We start from the raw sequence: 22,822 nt of genomic DNA, 5'->3' as shown, positions 1-22,822 counted from the left end.
CACAGTAATTTGTAACAAAAATAGATAATTTGGGTTAAATGATAGAGGACTAATGTTTAAACAAAGTTTTCCTCATCACTTTGATTAAATTCTGGCACCAGTTATTTAATGAAAAAGAGCTACAGAAATTTCTGTATTCATTTATGTCCTTTATATTCAATTCTATAGATCAGGAATTGACAAACATTTTCTGTAAAAGACCAGATACATTTACACTTAGTGAGCTATAGGCAAAATCAAGTATGTTTTGTAGTTACTTACATAAGAAGAGAAAAAGCAAATTTCCACATTTTTATTGGTGAAATTCAAAGGATAACAATAATAGTCAGCCAAATTTGGTTTTTGGGATTCAGACCTACTAGTGAAAAGAACAGAATTTTATTCAAAGGATAACATTTTGCTTAACTGGGTTCCAAGGTTAGTGTTCCTAATCAACAAAATTATCGCTAATGTTCACAAGTAACAACCATTTTTAGCCCATGGGCCAAACAAAAACAGGTGGTGGGCCAGATATGGCCCACAGACCATCATGCACTCACCTCTGGCATGGATATTTCCCAGTATAGTATGGATTCAGTCAGTTCAGCAAATTCTTTTTCTTTACAAGCCCTAAATTAAATAATCCCCGGGAGAATGCAAACCCTCTGAGGCAGGAGGCTTCATCTGTCCTACTCACTGATGGATATGTAGCAAGAACCTAACAGTGCCTGACACTCAGGAGGCCTTCAGGAAATACCTCTTCCATGAAGCAATGAAAAAGACATTTTCTGCTATTTTATGTATAGATATTTGGCCTGGAAGGAACCTAACCAACTCTTAGAGTCAAGATTCTGGAAATCCAGAATGAACAACACCAAGGAACCCTACTTCCCCTACTTCTCATCCCATTTGTCCCACAGTCATTACTAACTGTGACTCAAGTAACAGTATGTTCAATGTCTACAGAATATTCAACAGAAGGAAACCTCAAAATGGTGATAAATTACTAATTTTTTTCTGAAAATTAGCAAATGATCATTTGGTTTTGGTGACATCATGTCAGTGATTCAGAGAAAAATTAATTTAATTATTATTCTAAGACATTAAGCCACAAAATGCTATTTAACTCACAAATTTAGTTTTGACCTCATTAATAGAGTCTACAAGCAGTCTACTCTAATTATTCCCACATCTTGCTGTTCACATTTTATCAGTGGAACAAGAGGAGACCCACACCTGCTTCCAGAACAAATAGAATTTTTTAGAATTGTAGGATTTTTCAAATATTTTTCTAATTTAGTCTTTTTATTTTAAATGTGAAAAAATGGAGAGAGCAAGAATAGGTGATTTGCTTATGTGTCTCATGCAAATTAGTGGCAAAACTATGGTCAGAACCAATTCTTGGTTCTGAGCTCTATATGGTCATGAAAGATGAGTTATAAAGAAAAAGTAAATTACATTCCAGTAGTTATCAAATTTATAGATTAGTAGCTCAGACAAGGATTTAGCATAACTTTTATTTTCATGATTAGTACAACCCATAGAAAGACAATATACAATTATTTCAGCAAATACTAATACAATAATTTCATATTTGAGCAAGTAATATTGTCTGTTCTACATTCAATACACCAATAGTCAGAAATTAATTTTGGTGAAACACTTCGTTGGGAGCAGAGTGCAGATTATAATTTCAAGAGAACAGGCTGGGCACAGTTTGGGAACCAACTTGATGACAGAGGCAATAAGGGTATCCAAATATTTGTTCCCTGTCCCATCTGTCTCCCAATGTGGCACATTGCAAATGAGAGAGATAAGACCAAGTTCACATACCCAGTGTTGCATTTTTTATGTAGTTATAACCACTGCTATTCATACTGAGTACATAGCAGATTACTACTAACCTGATAAAATGATGACACATTGGAATGAATGCTGTTGTAATTGCATAATGTTGTAGGGTTTATAAGATCCTTTACATGTATCTAACTGAACCTCATAACATCATAAAGTGGGCAGGTGCAGTAGACTGATTGCATAAATGGCCCAAATTTCTCGACTTTCCATGTATCCATGCTCCTGTGCCATGTGACTTTGTGTGTTTTCTCACAAAGAGGTTGAGGCTATTTTATCACTTTACTTCTTCAGTCATACATACATCTTTCTTCGGCCAATAGCATGCTGGCATCTGTGAGTCATGCAGAATTCTGAAAAGGCACTTACACATTTCCATTTCCTCTCTTGCTCTTTGCCATGGACATGATAACACACTCCGGCTACCACACTGGAGCAAGAGTCAGCAAACTTTTCTGTAAAAGAGCAGGTAGTAACTATTTTTGGTGTGTGGGCCACATGGTCTCTATTGCAACTACTCAACTCCGAAGTGTGACATGAGAATAGCCATAGAAAATATGAAAGTAAATAAGCACAACTGTGTTCCAGTAAAACAAACACTATTTATAAAACAGCCCATGGTCTGGATTTGGTCCATGAGCCATAGTTTGCAGAGCCTTGTCCTAGAGCATGAGATACAATGGGATAGAGTTGAGTTGCTCCAGTAATCTTGGTTGAGATCATTTGGAATCATCCAAGCTCCAGCCAATCCCCAAACACATGAGACAGCCAGACATTAGTCTGGCAAAACTGCCTGGCCAACCTGTAGCTTACAGCAGACACTTGAGCAAACCCAGACAATATCAGCTCAACCCTCCAGAACCCACTGCAACGCCACTGAGTCATGCATGATTACTACAAAGAATTATTGTGGTGAAAGATTATTCATACAACAGGTAAAGTACTAATTAAGCCATATTAGAATTAAAGATGGGGCTTGAGGAGGTTAAATATCTGAGGCAGATAGAGTGTCAAAGCTAAGCCTCAGGTAGAGTTTACAAATCCTGTGTTCTATGCACAATACAAAACTGCTTCAATTCTTTGCTTTTCTCTTTATTTTAGGTGGTTTTGTGTACACAGAGAAATACAGATATGTATAATTTAGGCTAAAAGACAAAGAATTTTAGACAGCTTCTAACTTTCCACTGCTTCTCCTCTTAGCTTTCAGTTATTAAGAATCATGTCACTCTGGCTTAAAGTTTGCATTATTTTCTTTAAATTGCTAAGGCAGATCTCCTTGTGGTGTATACTGTCCTGGTTCATATTTTTGAAAATTCCAGTAAAAGGAAATAACTTAAATGGCCTACTCTTGCACACATCTCCTATCTCTCCATTTTACTGCTCCCATTTTATACAGGGCTGTCATGGCTTTCTGAATTACATGTGACTTAGGGCCTGCGCCTGCTGATGGAGGAGGCTCATAGGTCCTATAGCTCATCCACAATCTTGTACTTGAGCTGTCAAGTATGAAAGATTGGTGCCAAATTCCATCCAACACGGCCCTTTCCCAGTAGTCTGCCTTCAACAACTCCTCCTTGTCGAATCCACCAGTTTACATAGGATATATAGTGAATAAAGTACTCTGAAGGATATGAATGTAGAGGGGCTGCTTCCAGCAATAGCAGGAACACACATCAGCTTCCCACAGGGCAGACATTTCAAGCTAGCAGGGGGGAGATGATCATAGGATGTCTGTGCTGCTGTTTCTAAATAGACTGTAGAGACTCCCAAGGCAAATTGCCTCCCTTCTCACCAACCACCTCCAAGAATAATCCGTGTGATGTAGCTGTGTAACTCAATAAAACCTTCTATTTTATGTCTCAGTATTTATAAAGTAGAAGCCTCAGGTGAATGGTTTATGAAACCCATTCAGGATCCCCTAGATGTGAGTCTCTATGCACAAAAGTTTAATGCTTTGGGCACCAGAAGCTCCAAGACCCTTCCTTTCACTGCCTGGAGAAATGTCTGGCATTAGGATCACTGGATGTCAGAGTGGACGGTGGCTGTTAGGTGGTGCCTGGGCATTCCTTGAGGTCCCCCAGTGACTAGGAGCCAGAGGTTGTGCAATTTCCTTGCTAGTCCGTGTCAGAGCTGAATGCAGCATAGACAAGCCAAGTTTCTAGTTTCCAGGTTAATAAGACCCAAGGGTAGACTCTTTGTGTTCAATGTGGTGAAAGGAAGGATGCTTCTGTCAGGAGAGAGATCACACAGCAAAAGAAGATGAGAAAATGAGAAATACAAAGATAAGCACTGACTGTGCCTCTCTGAGCACCTGGATTGGGGGGAGCGGGGCTCACGCCATCGCACTTGGTCTTGCTAGACCCACTTCCAAGGCTGTTCCAAGTGGGGAGATGAATGTGAGGTGCTGTGGCCAATGGATTAGGAGCATTTTTGATCCTATCCATGAGAGCATCTCTATCTTGAAAATATGTCAGATTATTTTAGTCTTAAACTATTTAACATTTGACTGATCTAGCGCTCTTTGGTCTAAACCCCTGCTCACCATGCATGCTTCGGTCACACAAGCCTCCCGACAATGTGTGGAGCACGGGGTGATGGAGCAACGTAGGTACCTCTGGCAGTGCTGCCTCAGACAAAATCAGCAGAGGTTTTCTGATTACCACTTAGCTTCCACGGCAGCTTGACCACAAGGGCAGAATGGACGCATCCCTGGGATTCAGACCACCAGACCATGGCACAGTTACAAGACTGATGTTGATGAATTCCCTGCCATTCTGGTTTACACTCCAAGTCTCATTTGTATTTGGTTTCTTATGAGTCTACCTCTGAGGCCCTAATGACACCCACACCCTAAGAGAGTAAGTCATCCATTTGGATTTGATTAGGTAAGGCTTCTCAACCTTTCACAAACCAGAGGCCTTTGGCATACATGAAATTCTCATGTCCCACCACCATCCTTCAACATGCCAAGCCAAATAAGTCTGCCTCCACCTTTAGACAGATGTCATATTACTTCATGTAATATGTGAAAAATAATAGGGCTCATGTCCCAATATAGATTCAACATACAATCCTTTTCCAGTAGGGATTTTGAGAAAATCTGCTCCACCCTCCAGCCCCATCTGAGAGTCACTGTACTCTCCACCCGCCAAAACCCCCCATCACTGTCCAAGATGATGCCTTTGTAAGAATTACAGATAAATGTCTTCTGATTTCTGCAGAAGGAACTTGACTTACTTATGATAGAGTTGGTTTAAGGTAGGTGAGGAGAGAGCAAAGCATGAGTGAAGGGAGACGGTGAGTTGGAAGAAGTCACATGATACCTAACCGCTAAGAATCCATAATGGGTAGTACTGTGATGGTGCTGGTACTGACTGTGTGAGTGTTTATGTGTATGTCTATGTACGTGAATGGGAATACCTATAGAAAACTAAAACACAATCCTGGCTTTCAAAGAGCTCTAACTGAGTGACAGAACATGAACGTAGCCATCAGACCTTCCCTAGGTGACAGTGTGAATGGACGCCACTGTGCCTCTCACAGGTGAGTCACTGACCACATACACAAGATCCAGCCGGTGGATCTGTGGTCGGCTGGGGTTCCTTGGTTCAGGAGAAAGTAGAAAAGTAAATATTTTTCCCCTTTATCTTCCCTCTTCTATTAAAACAGTTTCACTAATAAATCTCTCAACATCTGCAGCTTTTCCTGTGTGTGAAAATATAGTTCAATGCCACTTAAAATCATCTTTCCAGCTGTTGTTCAAACTTGGAAATTGAAACAGGTAATCTCTAAACTTCTTCATTTTTCTTTAAGTGTGTTCTACACATCTACATAGTTGTTATATCTCTGAGGATATAAAATTTAATATCTTTTTTATCCTGACAATTGTCTAGTGATAGGTATCAAATATTAGTAGCTGAATGGGTAGTCATTACAATAACCACAGCCCACTCTGCTGTTCTCTGAGAAACATTTCCAGGGAGGCAGACAGTAATGATGGCTAACCAAATAGCTCACATGAAGCTAGGAAAAATTCAACTGACTGAGTCTTCAGGATTGAGAGATGACTGAAATAATTTACACATGGAGAATACTTTGTTGTTTAGAAAGTACCTTCTTCATAAGCTTCACATATGTTACAGATCAAACAGGGTAAATAGGTTGCCCAAATCTGGACAGGAGGAAGTGCAGGGTGTGTGTGTGTGTGTGTGTGTCTGTGTGTGTGTGTGTGTGTGTGTGTGTGTGTATCCAATCCTTCAATTTCAAGGTCTTTTCCATTACACCACAAAGCTTTTAACATTAGGAAAAGATGCAAAGAGAAGCATATACAGAATTCTCCATTGTCAATGTCAAGTAGGTTTTGTTTATGGATTTAAGTGTTGCTTGGAATATGAAACCTAAAATACTACTTAATGAGTTTTCCCATGTGTGGTAAATCTAAATGAACAATCTGAGAGCCGCTAAAAGCACTATTTAAGAAATATGTATTTAAAATTAAAACTAATAAAGAAGTAGAAAGAAAAATTAATGATATAAATTGGATGGTAAGTACAAGAAAAATATTTTTTTTAAATCCATCCTTTATTGTAAAGGTTTAAGTCAATAATCCCATTTAAGACAAAAACAAATCTAATTTGTGTGGATTTATACAAGCATTTATGTGTTTGTATACTTATATATATTTTATGAATTTTTATGTTTATATATTTGTATTTTTACATAGAAACGAAGCTGAGTATCACTGGACGTTAAAGCCATTGGGTAAAAGTTGATAGGAGAAAAGGATCTGCAGTCTCAATTTATCACCCACATATGATTACAAAGATAAAAAGATAGTTTTACAATGTACAACTCTGGTTGATACTACCTACTAAATTAATCAAATTTAACATCACCAATAATGGATAAAGTGACATCATCTGCCCTTTGATACGTTGTCAGGGGACAAACACATAACCAACAAAGTTTAATCTGAATCTAAGAATGAGAGAACCATATACAAACCAAAACCACACTAAGGGCCATTTTTAAAACCAGCAGCCTATACTCCTGAAAAAATGCCAGTGTCATAAAGGATAAAAAAAAAAAAAAAAAAGAAAAGAAAATGAATGAACTCTTCCATTTTATTGAAAATATAACAATAGCTTCTGAGGTCCTTGTTTGACTCCTGGATTGAAAATAAAGCAATTTTAAAGGATAATAAATTATTAGGAAAATTGGGGAGATTTAAATATGAACTATAAATAGTAAATACTGTTATTGTATTAATGTTGGATCTCGAGTGTGATAATGGTATTGTGGTTATTTGGAGATTGTCTTGCTCATAGGAGATGCATGTTCAAGTATTTTGGAGTGAAGTATCGTGATATCTGCCTCTTCCAAAATGTTCATAAAATACACCGAGTGATAGAGCTAAAGGAAATATGACGAAAGGCTAATGACTGGTAAATCCAGGTGAAAGACATATAAAAGTTTGTTATAATACTTCTCCACTTTTCCATAGGATTTCAGCTTTTGAAAATACAAGTTGGAAAATAAAAACAAATGAAATTATTCTTTAAATCCTTTATTTCATATCCTCACTTCAGTAATACTGAAATATAAGTTTATCATACATGCCTCCACTCTTTTTCTAGATTTAGAACATAAAATGTTCAATGAATGTTACACATTATAACCCAAGTTTCCAGCAAGATACTGTAAGAATAAGACAAGAATTGTGTTAAATTTCTAGGACAAATTTAAAACAAAAATAAAGAATATTGGTGATGTTAACATCCAGACTAGATTTTCCCCATTGTACTGTCTATGCTCCCCTCCCACTTAAAAAAATCTAAAAAAGTATTCATAGTAAATTGGAAGTATAGAATTCTTAGAAAATAACTGGGTGGTGCGTTGTATAATTCTTCTCACAGGTACAATTTGCTCTTGAGCAACCTGTAAGCCATTGAAAGAGTAACTCCACATCCAGTGTAAAAAGCCAAAACACGGTTTGGCTGGGGAAGGGGTATCAAATACGCAATGGTGTGGTAAATCCGTGCGCCTAGAAAGAGTCTGAAATGCAGGAGGGCTGTGGAAAGGTCTGGACCACTCAAGGAATATAGAAGGCCAATACCAAGGAACGGCACAATATTCTCAAGGTCATTCAGGTGGGCTCTGTGGAAAAAGATGACTAGTAAAACATTGATTTCAAAATCAGCAGAAACATATTTATTTTTCCCTCTCTTCTAAAACCAAATATAAGCATTAATGGATCTTAAAAATGCAAAGTAAGATTCACTTCATTTCTCTCAAATCTCAAAAATCCTTACCCACTTGGCTGTTATTTAGCATATCTCAGTATTTTGGTTTCTTTTTATTTTTAGTGCATCTCAACATGTAACAGATATTTTGCACTTTCAAGAATACCAAGCTGCATCCATATTAATAAAACCAACTTCATTTTTGTAGATATGAGATATTTTTTTCTTTGGAGGCTCACAGTATAGCACTTTAAGTTGCTTCTTATTAAAAACTCTTCTTCCCAAAGAAAGAAAATCCTTTTGGTTATGATCTTATGATCTTTTCTATGATGCCTCCCTCACTTCCAGTCTAAAAAATGGTTACTGAGACAATCCTTGCCCATTCCTCCAAACCATTAGGTTACCAAGAATTAATTTACCAATTTAATCTAAAGAATCTCATGCTCTCCATATTCAAATAACAGAATATATTACTAGACTTTCACATATAGGTAAAACTTTATCCTAAGCCTATCCTCAAATTAAAAAAGGAATTAGCTAAGTGAGGGAACAAAGTATACACAAAAATGATAGACAACAGAGAGAAAGATACATTTCCTAAATTTCCTCTTTATTTAACAGCTAGAAGAAAACAAAAAGCATGGTTTGGCCACATGTTTTCTGCCAGTTCACAGCTGCTTGAATTTCTCTGGCTGGGACTGTGAATACAAGGCACATCTATTATTGACCTGCTATTTTCTCAAAGTGCTTTATTTTAAAATCTGATGTTTCTGCTTAAGTCTCCAGAATTAAAAATTGCTTTAGAATCTAGACTCAAAATCGGGGTTCTCATAAAGCTCAAAAGCTATGGAATACATATTTCAAAATGAAAAATATTTGCTTTATGTTACTCTCTTTGCTTTTAGCAAAAAATGTAATTGTTCCGTGCTGCCTGCTCTAGATCACCCTTAACCTGCCCTCCTTTCTTTTCTTGTGTTTTCTGTAGATTATCTCTTAAGATTTCCTGACAAAAGACAACATGAAGAAATGGAGAAGGTGACAGTCACCTAGTGAGTAACAGTTTTGCAAGATTTAAGTAAGGAACTGCCTCATCCTGAATAAAAGCAGACAGAAAGGCATGAGTGTTCCTGCCCCATTTCTTTTGTGGAACAACCCAAGGGCTACTGAGTGTAAGGTGGGCAAGAAAGGGCAGGAATATTAGTTTCTACCAAAGAAAGACCAGCTTCACCAATCACATCAAGAGTATTTATTCTGAATTCTCCTGCTGGACCACAGATACAGCTTCATCTCCTGTCTTAAACATTAGTTTTCCCCTACACAACATTCTAAAAGGACAGGTGTTTTAAAATTGGGGAGCAGTCTTTAAACGGGAGACCTGTGGAAAGCAATGCCCACTAAGCCTATCTTAAGTGAAGGGCAAATTGAACGCATTTCTAAAACAGAGAAGAAAGGCATGGAGAGTAAGAGGTGACAAGCTTCAGTGGGGGTAGAGGGAAGGAAGTTCAGGGGCAGAGCATCCTCTGAACTTATTGGGACCTCCATTTTTTCTGGCTTCTCCCTCTCTGTCTTATTTCTCTTCTTCAATTCGCTATCCCAGTCCTCAAAATATTCTCATAGAAATCACTCCTTACTGTCCTAGTAAAGGCCTGTTTTCAACATACCCACATACTTGCTGCTAATTTATGCCACGTTAGATGCTTCCTGTCCCTTTCTGGCCCTGACCTAGGCAGGTACTTACCCAGCTCTCCCCATGAGCACCTGCTATACTTCAGTATCGCCCTTCCCTACAGCCTTTCTCTGTTCAAACGTAAAAGATACAAGAACAGCCTTTCTCTGTTCAAACGTAAAAGATCTCAAGAACACGTAAGAGTACTGACCAGCATTCAACCTGAAATGTGCCTGCACCTCCATTTGTTTGTCTATTTTTATCTACTTGTTTTTAGTTGATTTGTTGAGAGAGTTGTTGATCCCTCAGTAAATGCTTGTTTGTGCACTGGGACCAGAAGAGAAGTGATCTAGCTCAATGCCCAGCCCATGCTTCAGTCCCTGGACAGAATCCCCAGAGAGTGTCCAGTGGACAGCCTCAGTGAAGGGCATTCTCTCCCTCTGAAGGTAGTATATTCGAAATGTCTCTCCTTTCCCTAAATACAAAACCCAAGCTTTCCTTCTTTTTCTTTAGAGTGGTTGTCTTTATTCCCCAGCTGCCTTGATTACCTTCAACTTTCTTTTTTATCTTGTTGTATTGAAGGTTGTATATGGTCCTGAGTTCTTTCTAAAACTTAAGATGAGATAGGATCAAATTAATTAATATGTAAAATGTTTGTTAATCATCACTGATTTCTGTCTTCCCAGAACACAAATAACTTACTTGAGGCTGCTTATCTTGACCTTTGGACATAAATTCTTTTATGAAAAAGTCAAGGTTAAAAATGGAAAGGACTGTTCTGGAAACTCTTTCTCTGTAAAGTATCTCTAAAAGTGAGTTGCTATTGGAAAAATTTTTATGGGACCCATAAGGTCTCAAAAAATACAACCGGAGGCTGGACACCTTGTGTCTGATCGCCAGGGGGAGCTGTGCACACAGTCACGGCACTTCCCAAGGACACTGACTCCTTTCAGAATGAAGGTCAAATGTTCTTACTGAAATGTATTTGTTGATCATGGCCTGACTAGAAGATCAGCTTAGATAATGGCTTTCTCCCCTAGAAATACAACCCTATGGGATTGGGAGTTAGGGGTGGGAAGATGAGAAGCATGGAAGAAAAGGGCGGGAAGGGAGAGTGGGGAGTAATCTAAAAAAATATCGGAATAAAATATCTTCTGTGAAGCCTTTACACACGAGACTTAAATCTTCTTTTCAAACTTGCTAATTCCACTGAGGGTCTAACTATTATTACTTTCAAGTCCTGGGTAATGGTATGTGTATAGGCTCACGATTAGCATCGTGCATGTGATTAACTGCTCTACAGCGGATGCAGTGAAAGGTAAAGACAAAGTTTTAAACTGCTTTTATAATGACTCTAATGGTTTTGGTGACTTCACAAAGCTTTTCTCACTTTTCTAATTTTTATTCTTTTTTTACCATAATACTCATTTTAGTCTGATACTGCTTGAAATTTTCATCTTGATTCTTTGCTTGGACAATATTTTAGATCCGTATTCTTGACATAATTCATTTTTAAGACTTCATATAATAAAGTGAAGCACAAATTAAACTTAGATTCTATCTAATAAGACTTCCTTTTAGAAGAGAAACATTGTTTGTTAATAACCTGGGGTTAAACTTTTTTGCAAAAGCAAAAAATCTGGATTTAATTTCAGTACTGGAAAAGCAGCAGAGTACATGGGGGAGAGGTGTAATGCTGGGTATTACTTAGGTGAAGATGGCACAGGACAACTTCCCCAGGGAGAGGATGCTGAAGAACACGTATGAGTACTGACCAGCATTCAACTTGAAATGTGCCTGCACCTCCATTTAGTTGTCTATTTTTATCTACTTGTTTTTAGTTGATTTGTTGAGAGAGTTAAGGAAAGGGCCAAGTTTTCATCCACCTAACAAAATGCAGAATATGGAAACATGCACAAGTGTAGGGACCCAGATAGAGAGTTAATCTTGAGACTGTATAACATAAGAAAATCTACAGAAATCTTGAGAGGGGCTTCAGACCTTCACAGGGTATAAAAAAAAGTGATAATGCAAATATAATCTAGATCCTAAAGAGATTAGAGACTCCAGCTGATACGTGAATTAGAGAAGTAAAATTATTTTCTTTTAGTCTTCATTTTACTATCTATTCATACCTATCAAATTGAAGAAGTATAGTCAAATATACCCATGATGTTTCCAAGCTTAATCACCAAACTAAATACCTGCATGTTTATGTATGGCTATGAAAACTCTTTGCTGGTTCTTTAATTACATATACTTTTACTTATTCTTTGAAATGTGCCTAGATTTGTACCACAGTTTGGATGAGCATTAGAAAATACTAGATGAGAAGATGGTATACAACTTTCATGTTTCACATGTTAGATAAAGGTAACTAATGAAATGTTAATGGAATCTCAATATGAAAAATTTTGCAAGGGAAGTATGTCAAACCAAGATAGTGACATAGGAGGGCCCTGAACTCCCCTCCTCTCAAAGATACACCAACTACATAATACACACAGAGAAATTACCTCTGAAAGAAATCCAGAAACTAGCTGAGCAACTCCTATTCATTGAGCAAATGAGAAAATACCCATATTTAAATAGGTAGGCAAGACTGAGACACAATCTTGCCATAAATCCCATTCCCAGCACAGTGCCATATACTCAGGAGGGTGCACCCAACGTCAAGCTTTTCCCTGAGGAGCAAAGGGTTTGGACCCTACATTTACTATCCCTACATCTAAGACTCCCACTCAAGGGATAGATCTCCAAAGTCAATGAGGATAGCATTCCCAAGACCCACAAGACTGTAGCAAACCAAAGAGGAGTTGTTAATGGATGCAATAGAGGCTTGCTGTGGCTATCTCCTCAGGGTTCAGCATAGAGGGAGCAGACAAAATTGCCTATCTCCTAGTCTTTTCCTGAAAGGTATGCATTTGCATACTTTGAAAGCTGCAACCTGAGCATCAGACTTCTACCTTAGCACACATCTAGAAACTGGCTGAGAAGCTCGGAGATTTGGGAAACTGGCACACAACTTCCCTACTATGTCCCTGTAGCCCATTCAAAGTTGGCTGTATCTCCCTGAAAGGAGCTTGTATGTATATACATTTGAGTCCCAACTTTTCACTGCCACCCAAGGGATGAGTACCTGGATCACCTGGCCACGATATCAAACAGTGCTACCAAGTGCCACAGGAATACAGCGAAGAAGCAGTTCTCAAGTGCAAGCCCTCACTGCAGCCAACCCCAGTGGACAGGGAGCAGGCAAAAGCATCCATCTTCCAGTCTTTCTCTAAAAGGAGCCCTTCTGCTTCCTTTAAAAGCTACTACCTGAGGGTTACACTTCTAGTTCAGAATGCATCTAGGGGTTGGCTGTGATATCAGAGATTAGGGAATCTGGCAGACATGTTACTCACCCACTTGTTCTAACTCACACCAAGTTGCCAGTATATCTCTGCAGTAAGCTTGTACACACTTCTGGTGCCCCAACTTTTGCAACTTGCTACCCAAGACACAGGTTCCCAGATTATCTGGCTCTGACGGCCAATGGGGTTCACATTCACAAGTCCCACAGAACAGTAGCAAAAAAAGAAGAGGTTCTTACTGGGCACAGGAAAACCCCACTCCCTGCAACTATATACCTGGGCCTAGTACAGAGGGAACAGGCAAAGCACCCAAATCCCAGTATCCCCTTAGAAAGAGATTAAATCAGTAACCAAAAACAAAGAAATCCAAAACCAGATGGCTCCACTGGTGAATTCTACCAAATATCTAGGAAGAATTAATGCCAATCTTTTTTAAACTCTTGCAAAAAATAGAAAAGGGGGGATCACTTCCAAATTCATTTCACAAAAGTCAACATTACCCTGATGCCAAAGTCAGACTAGGACACTAAAAGAAAAGAAAACTACAGGCTTATATCCCTGGTGAACACAGATGCAAAAATACTGACAAAATATTAGCAAACTATATTAAAAAGTTTAATGAAAGGATTAAAAGGATAATACACCATTATCAAATGAGATTTATTCTAGGGATTCAAGGGTGGTTCGACATTTGCAAATCAATGTGATACAGCACATTTACAAAATGAAAGATTAAAATTTTATGATCATCTCAAAAGATGTACAAAAAGCATTTAACAAAATTCAAAATCCTCTCATGATAAAAACTCTCAACAAATGGGATATAGAAGGAATATACATCAACATAATAAGGGCCATATATGGCAAGTCCATAGCTAACATCACACTCAACAGTAAAAAGCTAAAAGTTTTTCATCTAAGATCAGGAACAATACAAGGATACCCACTCTCACCATTTTTATTCAACACGTACTGGAAGTTCCAGCCACAGGATTAATCAAGAAAAATAAATAAAAGTCATCCAAATTGGGAAAGATGAATTAAAGTAGTCTCTATTTGCAGATGTCATATTATGTCAGAAACTCTAATTCTACCAAAAAATTTTTACAATGAATTCAAAATAGTTTCAAAATACAAAATCAATCTATAAAAGTCAATTGCATTTTTACACACTAACAATAAACTATTAGAAATAGAAATTAAAAAACTATTCCATTTACAATGGCATCAAATACACTTAAGAATAAATTAATCAAGGAAATAAAAGATCTATACACTGAAAACTGTAAGACACTGATGAAAGAAACACAAATAAATGGAAAGATATTCTGCACTTAAAGATTAGAAGAACTAATATTGTTAAAATATCCGTATTACCCAAAGCAATCTACAGGGTCAATGTACTCCCTCTTAAAACCTCAATAACAGTTTTTTTTTAGGAAATAGAAAAGACAATACTAAAAGTTATATCAAACCACAAAAGACCCTGAATATCCAAAGCAATCTTGAGAAATAAGAACAAAGCAGGAGGTATCACACTTCCTGATTTCAAATTATAAAGCAGACACATAGATCAATGGAACAGAATAGAAAACCCAGAAATAAACCCATACTTTTACAGTCAATTAATTTTTGACAGAACAGCTAAGAATATACAATGGGGAAGTATAGTTTTTGGGAAAACTGGATTTCCACATGCCAAAAAAGGAAACTGGACCCTATCACAATAAAAATCAACTTAAAATTGATTAAAGACTTGAATGTAAGACCTAAAACCATAAAATTCCTAGAAGACAAGTTAGAAGGTGAGCTCCTTGACTTTAGTCTTGGCAATGAGTTTTCAGATTTGATAATAAAAGCAAAAACAACAAAAGCCAAAATAAACAAGTGGGACTCCAGCAAACCAAAAAGCTAGTTGGCAAAGAAACCATCAACAAAATGGAAAGGCAACCTACAAAATGGTAGAAAATATTTGCAAACCACATATCTGATAATGGGTTAATAGCCAAAATACACAAGGAATACATACAACTACATAGCATAATAATAATAATAATAATGATGATAATAATAATAAATTAAATGGTTATCCCAAAGAGACAGCTGTACTTCCATGTTCACTGCGGCATTATTCACAATAGTGAAGTTATGGAAACAACTTAAGTGTCGACCAATGTATGGATGAATGGACTTAAAAGTAAAACACACACACACACACATTGGAACATTATGCAGCCTTAAAAAAGAGGAAATCCTGCCATTTGCTACCCATGGATGAAACTGAGGACATTATGCTAAGTATGATAAGCCAGACAGAGAAGGACAAATATTGTATGGTATCACTTATGTGTGGAATCTAAAAAAAGAGAAAAAAATCAAACTTACAGAAACAGGTGCCATAGAAAAGTAGGGGCCAGGGGGCGGGGGGGGCGGGGAAAATAAGGAAAGGCTGGCAAAAAGGTATAAACTTTCAGTTATAAGGTAAATAAGGTCTGGAAATCTAAAGCATAATATGGTGACTATAATTGATAGCGATTTATTGTATCATTGAAATCTGCTAAGAAGAGTAGAAAAATGTTCTCACCAAAAATGAGGGAGGGGTAAATATGTGAGGTAATAGATGTGTTAATTAACTCAATGGTGGAATCTTTTCACAATATACAAGTGTTATCAGTCACGATGGTATACACTTTCAATGTCTTATAATTGTATTTGTCAACAATACTTCAGTATAGGTGAAAAAAATGTTTGCAATTTCTGTGACTTTCTGACAAGGATTAACAAATAAGCTTCCAGAACTAGAATTCAGTGTGCTTTCAAAATAAGTATATTAATCGTACTATTAGAAAACTGTGCAGATGGTATCTTCTTTCTATTGCTTTTCATTGCTCATTGAATTCTCAGTACATTACACATAATATCTACAAAAGACAGAGAAAGAAGGAAGAGGGATTTTCCACATTCACATTTTGAATCTTATGCAAAAATACCTAGTTCCTCAACTCCAAGAATCTACCATCCTTATTTTACCTGCCATTACTTTTGCTATATCCCTATATGGAATAAAGACATATCCCTATACATGAACCCCAACAAAATACATATAAAAAATATAGCAAAATTGGCACTATATATGATTGCAGTAATGTTTGGAGTTTTCTAGATCCCTAATTCTCTATAATTATGTGGATTAGGTGAGATAACTGACTTTTCTTCTTCGAGACAAAAGTATCCTAACTGAACTCTTGACCAAAGTTCTTTGATCAAGCAAATAATTTCAGGAGACAGTGCTTTTGTCTACCTTCGTGCACGTTCCACTCTGTTGTCTGTCCGAAGGTACTTCTTGGCCTCTTCTCCTTTGCCAAAGCTTATACAGTCTTCTGGGTTAGCAAAAGCCTGTTCCAAATACCAAAAAACAAACTTACTTCAAATACCAAATAAAATGGCTTCTATGAGCTATAAATCAATTTTCTAAGGATGTTAGAGAATAGGCACAGAGCATGAAAGACTGAGGGGCAGATATGTATTTTGTACGTTGTTAATATATGTTAAGATGCTTTTTCTCAACTAGTTAAAACTTGGGGTTGAATAATACAGTGAAATATAAGAAGTTGAATTGTATTCCTATAAATACCAAATACGCATTCTAGGACACAAGTTCACGTATTCCTTCCTGCAATTACTATGCTGTTTGAAATGATTTCCCCATCCCTTGAAGCTTCAAATATGCATTTTAAAAATATTTAAGTATGTTCCACTGTTTAATCATTTATAATAAAGAAAAACATGAACTGCAAAATTAGCCTTAATTTAAGCTTAGAAATCTCATAACTATTACAATATTTTTTTCTTACTGGGACATGAGCACTTATTTCAGATAAAGATGTTAAAGAGAAGTGATGGGAAGGGATGTAATTCAGTATCAGCTCTTGAGGTCAGGTAGGTCTCTCTCGTCCCTAAATAAGTGACTGGCTCCCACTAGATGTTCAATAAATATAGTTCAAATAAGTAAATGCATATATTACAATGGAAAGTACATGAGATTTGAGTTTAAACCAATGTGAACTGGAATCTCACCTCACCCTTTCTTGGTGTGTAACCTTGGATAAGCTGTTTAACCTCTCTTACTTTCAGCTTCTCATCTGTAAAATGGGAGACTAATGCTCATCTCACATGAACACGCTACTGATTCTGTAAAATGATTCCATGACCTGGCAGCTAACACTGGCACTCCACAAATTCAAATCCTTTTCTCCTTTTCTTATAAGACAGGGTATATTTCTGTATTCTTGGTGCCACTGTATTTCTAGAGGACAGTGTGGTCCTGATGGTACATAGCCACTTCACTGCGTGATGCTCTGACACGTTGCCCCATTAAGAGACTTAAACATTTTAGTGTATGTCCCCATTAAAATGCGAAGGAATTAACTTCAGGACCGTAACAAAGAAATACCTTGGGGAGGACTGTGTCCTCTAGATAAAAGCAAAGTTCTGGAGCACAAAACCTCAGGACAGGGACTAAGAGGGAAACAGGTGGTTTCCAGAAAGAAGAGGTTGAATCAGCACAGGGGGGACACCGAAGAAATTCATTTAACTTTGTCCAGGTAGCTCTGCTCTACCCGCCTCACTGTGTCATCAGTCCTGCTTGAGCATATATGCTTCAGAAACTTGCTACCACTGTCCCAAGCTTCCGGTTTAAAGCAAAAAAATCATTCTTATAATGCGGGGTAGAAATATTATCCCCTTGAGGAAGTCAGAACTACACAAAATTCAAATGCTTTGTCCGAGGTGTAGAAGACTACTGATAATAACAATAACTTTAATTCTGTCCCAAAGGCACATCCTTGACCTGCAATACAGATGCAAACACCAGTTAGCTGTCTGAAAAAAATGACTATTTTCTCAACTCCAGCAGGCAAAATTAACTTTAAAAATCACAAAAAGTTTCCTTGAAAACTCTGATACTCCAGAAATCTCATATGCTAAGTAGCATGACAAAAGGCAAAAGCCATATTAAAAAAAAAAAAAAATTCACTAGTTTCTGGTGAAAGCACTTGTTCCAGAAATACATGAGATTTCTCTCTACCAAATCACTGCATACTTCATTTGCAGCACTAAATAATGTGCCATCAGGCTTTATGAAAAAAAAAAAGTAAATTAAGAAAATTACATTCCAGAATTTTAACTCTTAAAAGAAAAATTGCCTCCAAATGACTTACCTTTCTGGTAATTCTATAGAACCCGGTTACAAAACTCAAAAACATCATTTTTGAAAGAACAATAGTTGCATAGGAAGCAAAGGCCAAGAATACTTCATTTTGCATGAGCTCCATGTGGTCAACCATTTTTTCAATTTTGGTCTGGAATCATAAAAAGATTTTAGACAAGATAGGAAGGAGTAGACATAAATACCACAAAATAATATAAAGGTCCCTTGGTGTGCTGATATTGCAGCATTAACCATACAGTTCTTAAAAATACCTTGCATTATTTGCAGGAGAAATAATCATTTTGTTTTTTTTGAATTTCAAGATAAACAGTATTATGTTTTTTCTAGTACTATAACATTAAATTTGAAGACCAAATAAGTAAAGGGTGACAGTGAAAATGTAGATGGTATTACAAGCAAAAATAAATAGACAAAGTGATACACAGATAGACTAAAATCATATTTTTGCATTAACATAAACCGCCAGTTGGACTCTATGCACATAGTAGTACCATGAAATTCACATGCATGTACATATATATTAAATTTTATAAGAGCTTACTATGTATCCAACTGTGCCACGCGTACTTTAGGCACATTGTTGTAGGTAATCCTAACTACCATATATATTGTAATCCTCTGGATCATATCCATGTTGCAGATGAAGAAATGGGAATCAGAGATATTAAACAGCCAAGCAAGATGACAAACCCAGGTCTCTGACCTTAACAACAGTACACTAACCCCACTGCACTGTCTCCTTCGAGAGTCCGCAAACTGCTTAATTCTGATTCAGCTAACACTGACTGAATGCCTCCTCTGTGGCTGGCATTACTGGCACCCCTTCCATCTATTGTCTCCTGTCCTCTCCTCTTCCAATTATGCTATGAGGTAGGTATTATTATTCCCATTTTCAGATAAAGAAAGCAAAGCCCCTTTTTTACAGGATAGGCTAAAAAATATACTCTTTGGGTTTAAGCAAATAGAAACTATATGTTCCAGTTAGAAAAAAACAAAGCAAAATGCATCCAACAAATTACTCCACCTCCACAAGTCAGTAGTCTTGAAAACACAGAATATTAGATAAGTTCTCAGTGCCAGATAATATTTTTAGCACCGTTTGATGTTTCTGCTCCTGTCCCAGTATTGGGAGTGAAAGTCATAAATAAAATGTACTATCTTTAAAGCTCATGGAAAGTAATTAGCTTAATAAAGGATCCCTAAGTCCTGCGCCTCTGGACAGAGATCTGAAGAAACACAGCAGGAATGTTAATTTAAAAAAAAATTAATTAAGACAAGTTTATCAAATAGGAAGTGTTGCTATTTCACAATAATTTTAAATGAAAACAGTTCTGTAGGTCTCTACGATGTCTCCAAAATGAAATTTATTTAGCAATGGAATAAAAGTCCAGAGATGAGTTTTCTCTTGGTGAAAACTGTTACTGAAAGAGCGAGGAAAAAAATGGAAGCCTTCCAGGACTATTGGTGGGAAAGAATAGAAAGATGTCAGCAGTTGGAGGAAACAGGCAATGGGAGGATTTTTCTTGAAATGTGAACAACACATTCAATGTACACTTCCCAAAAAGAGAGTTTCTTGATCACCAAGAATGTGGCTTAACTCAAGTGTGTGGCTTTGGGAGGCCTCTGATATCACACCCTACTGGTCTTTCAACTACCTCTCACCTTCCACTGCCAGCACACCCAAGTGTTAGTAAGGCTAAGACATTAAGAAATGGAAATCATTTATAGCACAGAATAAGGTGATTCTGATCGAGACTTTGTTTTTCAAAACGGATTAGTCGATAAGCCTCCTTGAGCCTGCATCATGGCAGGGCACTGCAGTAAAGACAAAACTACTTAAAGCTTTTTACCAAGAAAGATCTCCAGAAGTGAGAAAAACAGTATGGTAGTCATAATGATTAGGAGGGTAAAATGTTAGGTGGCTTGCATATTCTAGAAATGAGGGGAAAATAATCTAAGAAAACTAAGTACAGCAAAATGTGAAACTTGGTTATTGCATTATAGGAAATAAATCATCACAAGGGTGAAAATTATCTGCACAGCGTATTTTCCTTTTTATTGTTCATCATCGAGTGACATGATAGACAGCACCTTTCTCGTGACAGAGCAGGGCTCTGTCCTCTAATGTGGAGGTGGCTGCCTTTGAGGGGACAAAGAGCAGGGTGTTAGTCTCCAGAACTAGGCTGGAGTCTGAGTGGATCTTGCTCGACTGTCACTTACTAGCTGATTTAACTTCTCTGAAATCTACTTATCTAACCTATAATGCAGTTAATAATGCTTCCCACCTTGCAGGATTCTTGTGAGCATTAAATGAGTAAAGTGGGAAGAGCTCAGAAAACCACTGGGACCTGGTAAGTGCTCTATAAGTATTTGGTAAATAAATAAATTCCTTCTTTGGTGCTGTTCTTGGCACTGAGGATACCATTTTAATTTTCAGAAAGCTTTCACGTGATCTTCATCTGGAAAACTCTAAGGTAGTCAGAGCAAGTGTGATATTTGTCTCTGCTTTTAACATACAGGGAAACTGAGGTCCAGAGAGGTAGAGTGAGTAATATGACCCAAATTCAGTGGAGGGTCCGAGACTGGAACCCCATTCTCCCAAGTGTCTAACTCATGGGCTATCCACCATCCGCCTGAGAACCCCTCCCTGCTCTGGTCTCCTGGGGCCTTGCTCTGTCAATCCCCTTCCTCTCCTGTTCCTCCCATCTCCATCGTATCTATGACGGTTGGGTTTTCATCTCTCAACTGAGGAATATTCCTTTTATCTTTACAGGCCATTGGCCAAAAAGAACAAAGTTCTCTTCCCTTATTCACAGTGACCTCTTGACACCAATATTGCAAAACACACAAAATCTGGCACACATCCACAGGACCATGACTCTGCCATTTTTTAACTTCTGATACCAAAAGAATGCTACCCATGGGGAAAAAAATGGATAGATAATTCAACGGTCTTGTTGCTGTTTATCAGTTCTAGAATTTCCTGACCATGTTGAGGTGATTCCAGATGGGTCCTCCTATGCTTCGGAGCCCCTGTGGCGGCAGTAAAATGCTGTGGCTCCCAGGATAGTAGGTGCCCAGGGACTGCAAAACGTGTCTAGCTTGGTATTCACAGCAGGCTAGGGCCCTGAGAAGGCTTGACGGGCTTCCAGGCTTGAGCTGGGGACATTTCCAGGCTTGAGGGCCTGGGGAAATTCCCTTGGGCCATGCAGCCCCATTGGAGAGAAAGCAGGCAAAGAGAAAAGGAGAAAATAAAAGTGGTGCTCAGACTACCAAAAGGCCTTGGGACTATTTGTAAAGGAACAGAAGATAGAAGACTGGCATGTATGGGTCCCTCCAGCACCCCAGCCCAGCATTAGCAATAATCTCTGAGGTCTTAACTCCCAAATGAGGGTTCCCTTCTCCTCTACTCTTTCCACACGGCACCCTCCTCTGGACTGGGGGGCTGGAAACCTCCCAGAGCGCCTGCTCCTTAGCTTTCCAGTCAACTGGCTAGAATGCCATTACAACGTCACAGGATTTAAATCATGTCCTCCTGCACTTTATTATCATCATTATTATTAATTATTTTAAACTTGCTGATGTTCGCCTTACCTATCAAAGTGACCCTGGAGGAGCAAAACCCATCTTTCCCGAGCTACGAGGCCAGTTTGTCCATGAAATCAGAACCGCGGCAGGATTTTACAACGAGCTGCTTAAGCTGCAGCAACTTGCTACATTACTACATCTTGCATCTACTCCCTGTTCGCCAAAACTTCAAGGGGGCCCTTTCAAACGCAGGTGCTACTTTGGCTTGAGAATAAAAAGTAAGTGTTTCACCACTTACACATGAGAAGACTTAATCTCTCAGGTTTCACTCCTGGAGTCGGACGAGAACCGGACAACTTTCCTACCAGGACACCAGCTTGCAAAGCTCAGGTTGAGCAGCTAAATGGTGCAAAGAAGCCGCAGGATGGCGGCGGCCTCTAACTGCACAGGCCGAGGGGCTCTCTCCGCCCCGCGCGCCACCCTCTCCATCCCCTTGGCTTCCACGAACGCTCCCCGGCACGTACTGCGAATCCGAGCGGGCGGAAGGCTGCGAATCCGAGCGGGCGCCGGGCGCAGCGGGGACTGTCGGCGGGCGGGCGGGACACGGCCTGCGCTGCCCGTGGCCAATTTCCGAATGATCTTCTAGAGCGTTTAAAGAGCGCCTCTCGGCCTGGCCTCGCTCCTCCCCTTAATCTTCTGATCGTCCCCTCGTGGAGGCACCGCCGCCTACCGTTTCCCTCCGAACCCTGCACAGGGGGGCCGGCGGCTCCCCTCGGTGGGCGGGGCGGGACCTTGGCAACTGCCCAGGACGCTGTGAACGCCGTCCCGGCCGTCGGGAAGTGGGCCGGCGAGGAAAGGCAGTTAGTTCGCTTTTATTTAGCTGGAAACCCTTTACAAAGATCGTCATGTTGAATTTTGAAAGCATTAAAGCTTTATAGTACCTTTAAATCTCTAGAAAAAAAGACTG

The 22,822-nt window shown here is 38.5% G+C and overlaps 1 protein-coding gene and 1 long non-coding RNA gene across 6 annotated transcripts; both read right to left on the bottom strand.

The window, feature by feature from the left end:
- Nucleotides 1-1,471: 1,471 nt before the first annotated feature.
- Nucleotides 1,472-22,563, bottom strand: MGST1 (microsomal glutathione S-transferase 1). 5 transcript variants are annotated; one of them, XM_057492610.1, is made up of 4 exons: nt 21,316-21,511; nt 18,317-18,457; nt 16,399-16,493; nt 1,472-2,288 (listed from the first exon to the last, which is right to left on the bottom strand). In XM_057492610.1, the coding sequence occupies exons 1-4, from the start codon at nt 21,316-21,318 to the stop codon at nt 2,276-2,278; spliced, it is 252 nt and encodes an 83-aa protein (XP_057348593.1). In that variant the 5' UTR covers nt 21,319-21,511; the 3' UTR covers nt 1,472-2,275. The 5 variants fall into 5 exon arrangements, with proteins under 5 accessions (XP_057348593.1, XP_036764708.2, XP_057348592.1 ...); XM_036908813.2 differs by lacking the exons at nt 1,472-2,288; nt 21,316-21,511 and adding exons at nt 7,384-7,989; nt 22,380-22,563; XM_057492609.1 differs by lacking the exons at nt 1,472-2,288; nt 21,316-21,511 and adding exons at nt 7,384-7,989; nt 22,154-22,349.
- LOC130680886 (uncharacterized) lies at nt 2,295-4,692 on the bottom strand. Its single transcript, XR_008993913.1, has 3 exons — nt 4,446-4,692; nt 2,654-4,350; nt 2,295-2,622 (listed from the first exon to the last, which is right to left on the bottom strand). It is a non-coding gene; the product is annotated as an uncharacterized LOC130680886 (long non-coding RNA).
- Nucleotides 22,564-22,822: the final 259 nt, after the last annotated feature.

The sequence above is a fragment of the Manis pentadactyla genome, chromosome 14, assembly GCF_030020395.1.
Source record: "Manis pentadactyla isolate mManPen7 chromosome 14, mManPen7.hap1, whole genome shotgun sequence".
Lineage (NCBI taxonomy): Eukaryota > Metazoa > Chordata > Mammalia > Pholidota > Manidae > Manis > Manis pentadactyla.
Note: the sequence above shows the minus strand (reverse complement) of the source record. Positions and strands in the feature narration are given on the sequence as shown.